At 45.4% G+C, this 7,714-nt stretch overlaps 1 protein-coding gene across 1 annotated transcript in view; it reads right to left on the minus strand.

The window, feature by feature from the left end:
• Positions 1 to 1,001: 1,001 nt before the first annotated feature.
• Mphosph6 (M-phase phosphoprotein 6) overlaps positions 1,002 to 7,714 on the minus strand; it is an 11,265-nt gene continuing 4,552 nt past the window's right edge. Inside the window, exons 3-5 of the mRNA XM_028753319.1 lie at positions 3,541 to 3,631; positions 2,095 to 2,192; positions 1,002 to 1,699 (exon numbers count right to left, since the gene is read on the minus strand). Of these exons, the coding sequence (XP_028609152.1) occupies positions 1,567 to 1,699; positions 2,095 to 2,192; positions 3,541 to 3,631 (322 nt within the window). The 3' untranslated portion in view covers positions 1,002 to 1,566. The remainder of the gene's footprint in view (positions 1,700 to 2,094; positions 2,193 to 3,540; positions 3,632 to 7,714) is intronic.

Consider the following 7,714-nt stretch of genomic DNA (forward strand, 5'->3'; position numbering starts at 1 on the left):
TGGGTGTGAAAGAGGCAGGCAGATCTTTGTGAGTTTGAAGCCAGCCTGGTTTCCACAGCCAGTTCCAGACCAGCTATAGTAAGACTCTGTCTCGAAATAAACAGTTTGGGATAGAAGTTGTACTGATGCTGAAGGTGCCGACTTTCTTGTTATATCCCAAAACAACACAGTGTAAACATAAGGATGATGCCTGTATCTGTGTAGATTCAGCACTGTTTCTAATCTGGGGACGGGGCACATACTGTACTAGTCTCTCTTAGGTGCTTACATATTCTTAAGATGTATACCCTCCAGAATTCCTGAAATGGAGTCTTTCCCCTACCAAAATATGACTGTATAGAGAGGGCAAACTTGAACTTGAGAAGACATAGCTTGATATTGGCTACAGTTCACCCAGTTACTCAGCTGACACACACACACACACACACACACACACACACACACACACACACACACAATGATCTAAACATAACCCAACCCACTGCTATGAAAGATCCATCTTTCTTTCTACTTAGTAAACTGCAAATGTCTGTTGGACACAAAGTTATCTTCAAAGTGAGCAGAATCCCAGCTGGTATAGGACAAGTTTCTAGATCTACTTTATCTCTCTGGTCACAGGCCCGAGTATTATTAACTGGATAGTAAGGTTAACATACAACCCATCGAGCTGAGGTCACATGACTGTGGTCTACAGAGATCCATAGAAGGGTATGTTCTTTATGTATCACTGATAGCAAGACTAAATGAAATCAATAATTGTCAGACTTTCTGGACAGACAGGTAATTCCATGTGCTAGGGTCTAGCCAGTGCTAAATTCTATCGGGCTGTCCCCTACGAGACTGGTAACTGTACTTGACTGACAAAAGGAAACCTTCTATAGTTCAACCTTAGACATTAGTGTACTCTCAGTTAATGGCTAGTCTTTATAAATTATTACATGGATAAGGTTGTATTACTGAGGAAGACTAAAATTACTTCAAAGTGTAAGAAAACAGAAAAGTACATGAAAACATATTTATTATAGAACATTAGGAAAATGACCAAGATGACTGTTGGAAAATACACAAACCCCACACTGCTCTATATGACGAAGGCCTGAGAGCATGCAAATACTCTAGGCTGTAAAGCCATGTCTGTTCCTAATAAATCACTTCTGAAATTTCTCAAGTATTTGAAACCAAAGTGAACATATGAACTGGCTTGACATGATTCAAAGAGTAAAATATAATAAATATAAGGGCAATTAAACAAAGGCAACGATTAGTTTACAATAGTCAATCCTGGACAGTAACTGGAGAGCAGTGTGTATGCGCCCTGTCTGTGTGTACATACACACAGAATCAGGTCAAAAATGGGAGCGGCCCGTGCCCATGTATTTGAAGCCCCCGAAGAATGCCGTAAAAAGGATGTATAACATCCATTCCACATCTGTCTCAAGAACAGCACATTTCCAAAATAATGCATTTCTTTAGAAGGAAACAGTGTTTTAACCAGCACAGATGACAGGAAGATGAGCTCAGACCATGCTGTGCTCACAGGCATCCACTGTATCCGAGGCATCCATTTTAGTCTTGGGGCTTTAAGAACATCTTCTTAGTTTTAATGGCTTTTATATTTCCATTTTCATCTTCTTCGTAATTGGCTCGGTCCCTTTTCTTGGCAAACTTTTTTCCAATTGTTCCCACCAAAGTCTCATATCTGTTAGGAAGATACATAGCACAAATTTAATTTCAAATAATAAAAAAAAGGAATCAAGAGGCTTGCCAAAAACATCATGCCAAATGCAGCAAGAAAAACAAAATTTATAGTGAAAAGAGACTGCAAGATTTAAAAATCTACTCAGTTGGCTAAGGACAATTAAATTCTCTGCTGGTTTTGTTTCTGCATTCCCCAAACAGACGGAGACCTGTGTTTGCTGTCACCAGAGCCAGTGATGCAAAGGAGCCCTCATGGCCTGCGTGCCCAGCAAGAAGCCCCGGGGCCATTAGGAGCGGGCAGAGTAGGCACAATCCCCACTGTGCACTGGGGAGACTGCTCCGCAGACTGTGCAGTCAGACGCCCCAGGACGATCCCACAGCTCCCAGCTCAGTTACCTTCTTGCCATTTCTTCATCCGACACATCGACCTCTGCCGTCTCATCTTCTGCTGCTGCTGCTGCTCTGTTCTTAGAATTCATCTGAAGCATTAACTTCTGAAAGACACACCAGTGCTGGCCGTCAGGGAGGCTGAGGGAGTGAGGCAGAGGAGGAGGGGGTCTCTGACACCTGCAGGACTCATAAAAGCCTTTGCCAAGAGACTCCATGTTAGAGCCCAGTGACCTGGGCAGTTTTCTGAGCTGTTATGCCCGAACCTTCCTATTGAGGAGGCACTCTGGGAAACCTGTCTACCAAAACCCCAATCTTCGGCCAACAGATTCATAAACCCCAAATGGTTGCTTCCTTTTCCCTCCCAGTCTCCTGCCCACTTAAAGCTTAAAGGAGGCTGGGGCAGAGAAAATGAACACCAAACATGGTGAGTGTGGACTCTGCAAACATAACACCTTGATTATGATGCTACACACTCTGTGTCTTCCCCACAGAGATACCGCCCACAAAACCAACTCTCCATCTTTAAATAAACTTTGGTGTGAACTTAGGTGACTGAGGTTTTTTCTGAGGAATCTAGAAAAGTGACTGTCATTTGGGGATATTTTGTCCATCATGGGACAGATGACAATGGCCAGAGACATTTTTAGTCACCACAGCTGAGTTGAAAGAAGCAGGTATGCCACTGGCATTTAGTGGGTGGAGGCTGAGGCCTGAGGGTAGCCTGGAGGGCAGAGGCCTAGGGGTAGCTTGGACCATCCTTTAACGTCCAGGACAGCCACCATAAAGGATAGCCCCAGTGTTACTGTAGATTGAAGAAGCATGGCTAACCTGGCACCAACTAAAGTTTGCACCACACATCTGCATAGACCAAGCCTACAGGAGGGCTCTCAGCACAGGCATCAGAGTTCTTGTAATATGACAGAGTACAGATCTGCTTTTCTGTGGAACTGAGTCAGGAAAGTCAACTGACAGCCCAGTTACAAGGTGAACATTCATTTTTCAAACAGACTTTTGAAGGGATTCACTGGGGAAAAAAATAATCTATTTACCAGCTTGGATTAAAATCTGTCCATTACAAAGTCAAATGATACCTCTCTTAAGTAGCATTTTTCCATTAAGAAAGAGACATTTACAGATGCCAGAAAATAACTCCTCATAATAGCATCACATGAATAGTCTTGACATTCCTGTAAAAGACCCAGTTGAAACTCTAACAGCGGCTGCGTCAGGGACCGCACACCGCTATATTAAATTACCCACTCAATTCTTCCATAAAACCAGACTGCCACGCTGCAATTTCTTTAAATAGCTATGGCAATATTTCAAGACTTGTTATTTTTTATATAATGAGGAGAAATGGTACCTGGTGAGGAGAGACTGAAGCTCAATTATTGGCAGGAAAAAAATGCAATTGGAAAAAAATTTTAAATTTGGAGGAATTATATTTAATACCTCAACTTCAGGATTAAACCCTCTGAATGACATCCTTCCGTAGAGAAGATCCTCACACAGAGAGAAGCTCTGCTCTTCTATGATGAAGCTCCTGAGCAGGATAAGAAACCCGTGTTAACAGTGCGTCTGCTCACAACCCAGTGCAGAAGCGAAGGTCAAGACTGGGTGGGAATCCAGCTTCTGGGTCTTGGAAGGAGCAAGCAAGAGCACAGTGAGATTTCTACCCAGGGTGAGTGGTAAAAGCTCCTCCATCTGGCCAACAGCATTGGGAGACAGAACCATGGCCTTGGGTACAGCTTCCTCTCATCTCTGTAAAGAATTACATCACACAAAGACCCCAGGAATTCTTGATAAACTTCAACTTTTCATAGCTGAAGCAAAATACCTGACTCTCGTGTGACCTCAAGTACTCATTAACTATTCAGGAAAGCAGAACAGCAATTAAAACACAGGACTCGGAACAGACATCAGGCCTGGGCGGCTGTAAACACTAAAGACTGAAGACTGGCCTCGACGGCTCCTGTTTCAGCAGGGAAGCTTGTGATCATGGAAACTGGACTAGCAGGACTACAAACCATGCTTCAGAACAAACTGCAGCTGCTGAGGACTTAGCAAGGAAAAGCACAGACATCATGGACACAAGTGCTCTCGGGAACAGACCACAGGATGTCTGACTCTAAGAGTGACTCTTTAGTCTTCAGTTGGAGACCCAAATCCCAGGTCAGGACATTTTCCAGAAGCCAGCAAAGGCCAGGCCTCAGACTCCCTTTATGGAGTCCTGCTCTGCTTCTCACCAAAAACTACACCCTTTGCCAAAAACACGCACAGGGGCGTCTGGGGCCTGGGGAGCAGCCAGGAAGGAAAGAAAGAACATCCTGGTCCAGACATGGTACCAGAAAAGAAACATTTATATCATAAGGGCAACAACACAAGCCACTCCGTTCCAGGCTCTGAATCAGCAGCCCCACCATAGCCAACAGGACAAAAGCAAACACGAGTGTTTCCACAATGAACTACTGAGAGCACAGGGCCGTGACAACTGTGAGAAAATGCCAAGGGAAACAAGCTCTCCTTCGGGAACAGGGACCGGAGCAGAGGATGGCCCTGCTGAACTGGAGAGGAAACTCAAGTTCAGGACCACAGAGGGAGCTGATACATGGTCAAGAAGACAGAAAGGGGACTTGCTGTGAGGTCTCTGTGACTCTCTGGTGGAATTTTAAGTTGCATGGCTCCGAGGAGGACAGAGCTCTGGTGCATCAGCTTTCTGTGGCCACTATAATGGTTTCCTCAAGGTTGGCAGCATCCCGATGTAAACCTAGGCTCTCAGTCCAGGTCATTCCAGAGACAAGCACAGAGTCAGGACTGTAACTCCCCCACGACAACTCCTCCACCTTTCCAGCTGGTACTGAGGTCAGTAGTACTCGCCAGAGGCCACGACACTCGGGTCTTTGCCTGTGTTCAGAGCCTTCTTTCTCTGTGGCCTCTGTTAAAAGGTGTTATGGTTGGTACTCCAAGGGCCTGTTGTGGGGGGAGGCTTGGTCTCCAGTGAGGCCATGGGAGAGTGGGGCCTAGTGGGAAGTCACCAGGGACATTGTACTTAGAAAAAAAAATGTTGTTTCTAGAGTTCACAGCAGTGAGTGACAAAAGCTGGCGCCTACCCCGGTCGGTCTCTCGCTTCCTGCCTCAAGATGCTCGAAAGAGCTGAGCTGATACCAGTGTCATGTCCTTAATTCTCCAGCTGAACAAATCTCTCTCCTTCACCCAGCCTCAGACACTTCATTATAGCAACAAAACCCAGACTCACATGCCAGAAAACACAAGTTTTAGAGTCTTACCCAGATAACCCAGGATAATCTCTTAAAGACCCTCAACTTCATCACAGCAGTCATCTCTGCCAAGGGTACATATGTGTTCAAGAGAAGATGCCCTGGGTATTTGTTATTTGAGGCGGGGCATTTTTTCTAGCCTACTGCATCTGGGAAATAAAGTGCATCCCGCCATGTATATTAGACAAGCGAGGATACATGATGTGTCCAGCCAAAGAGAAGAGATCGAGCCGAATCCCTGTGATATGTAACAGAAAGGCCCTACCTACCTAGGAGTATGGCAACTTTAGCCCGAGCAAAGATGAGAAAATTCAGTGTGACAGAAACAGTGAGCTTCCTGGCATGCCAGTCAATTGTCTAATGGGACAACGCGCAACACTTTATTAAGAAAAACAACTAAACCCAAGAGAGTTAGCAACACACACACACACACACACACACCCTAGACACACAAAGCAGCAGGAAAACAGCCTTCATCAGCAGAAGAAAAATAAGAGATGATAGAATTAGTTAAAAACTAGTTTAGTAATTATAAAACTATAAACATGCCCGAGAGTTTCAATGCAGAAGAAAACAATAGAGAAACCTTAATTTTAAGTGGAAATTGCAGAAAAGGAATCACATAGGAATTCTACAGCCAAGAAAAAAAACCTGTTTTCCTGAAGAAGGAAATTGCTGTGGGTGTTAGCATTTTGTTTAAGCTCTGCCCCACAGTTACCCGGCAACAACCAGGTGTGCCTGACTCACTCTAAAAGGGGCTGCTTGCCCCCTCCTCTCTCTCTTGCCTTCTTGCTCCAGCTCTGTCCCCTTGCCCCTTTTCCCCTCTCTCTCCATCCCCCGCCCCATGTACTCATGGCCTCCCTCTACTCCTCTACTCTCTCTGCCCCCCCCACCTCTACTACCCTCTTAACTCCCCTCCCCATGCCCTGAATAAACTCTACTGTACACTATACCATTGTGTGGCTGGTCCCTCAGGGGGAAGAGATGTCTCAGCATGGGCCCACTGAGGCACCCCCTTCCCCACACCTCACCGCACATCCATCAAAACATACCTTTTTATAAACACATTGGTGGGCATGATAGAAACACCAAGACCCCAGTGCTCAGAGGATGAAGCAGTAGGGCCGAGTTTGAGCGGGCTTGGGCTGCAGAGTAAGAACCTGCTTCAGACAGAACAGTCCTGTACCCACTAAAGAAAACCTGAAATTCATCATGCAGATCTTCTGGATAAGAATACTTTGGGTCCCAGATTACTTCACTGGTGAAATCTGATCAACAGTCCAGAACAAACAACGGAATATTATCAATTTTGTGCAAGCTAAGAAAACACTCAGCAACTAACCCTATGGCCCAAGTTAACGGCATTACAGATAATGCACAGGCTACATTGGTTATGAATATAGCCACAGATTATTAATAAAAATCTGGAACAGAGCTGGGAAAATACAGGCTATTGTGTCCGAGCCAGGTACAGCGGCACATCTCTGCAATCTCAGCACTCAGGGGGCCCAGGGGGAGGCCTGGGAGTTCAAGGCAAACAGGGCCGGACTTCTTTCTCTCCCGACACAAAAATAGATGGTTTTCCTATTCAGAGATTAATATAATTTCTGACATTTTAACACAAGACAACAATCAGGTAATTTTCCCTCTCTCCTTTCCTCACTCCTGCCCTTCTTGTAACTTGCTCTTAGCCAACTAGGGGCAGGGAACTAACCCCACTGGTGAGGGGCATCTACCAAACGCACACAGGCCATGCTGGAGTGGACAGGTCAGGCCTTCCCGAGTCATCTGCCCTCAGCACCGCTTAGCCTTTTCCTTTTCCTCCAGCTACTCTGCTGTCTGCTTAGCCACAGTCGTCTTCTTTTTATATTTCTGACTTTCTCTGCTCCCTTTGGGATGGTGACGTATTCTCCCAGGAAGACAAAGTCCATACGCCCCAGAGGGATGAGGACTTTAAAGGCTTAACGTATCGATCAAGAGGAGGCTGATCTTTCGAGAGACAGTATACATGGGGGACTGAGTGGCACAGATGGGGAGCCTAGGAACTGGGGTACAATGCTTGTGCCCTCCAGCAGGGAAGCAGTACCCACACTGTGCCTTCCCCTCAAAGCCTGTCTCTATGTCATAGCAATAAGATGGTAAGAAGTTATTTATGCCCTATATTTTCTCAGGAAAGGAGTCCAAGTCATTTCCTGAAAACCATATGCTGTGTTGGAAAAAAATAAATACCCTAAGTGAGGTAGAACTGTCCTATCCTTTGGTAAAGACTTGACTTTGTGCAAACTGAACAAACACGCCAAATCAGATGATTGTTCCTCATCAGGACTACTCAGACCTGCCCACTCCTG

Source organism: Grammomys surdaster, unplaced genomic scaffold (genome assembly GCF_004785775.1).
Source record: "Grammomys surdaster isolate TR1022 unplaced genomic scaffold, NIH_TR_1.0 128, whole genome shotgun sequence".
Classification (NCBI taxonomy): Eukaryota; Metazoa; Chordata; class Mammalia; order Rodentia; family Muridae; genus Grammomys; species Grammomys surdaster.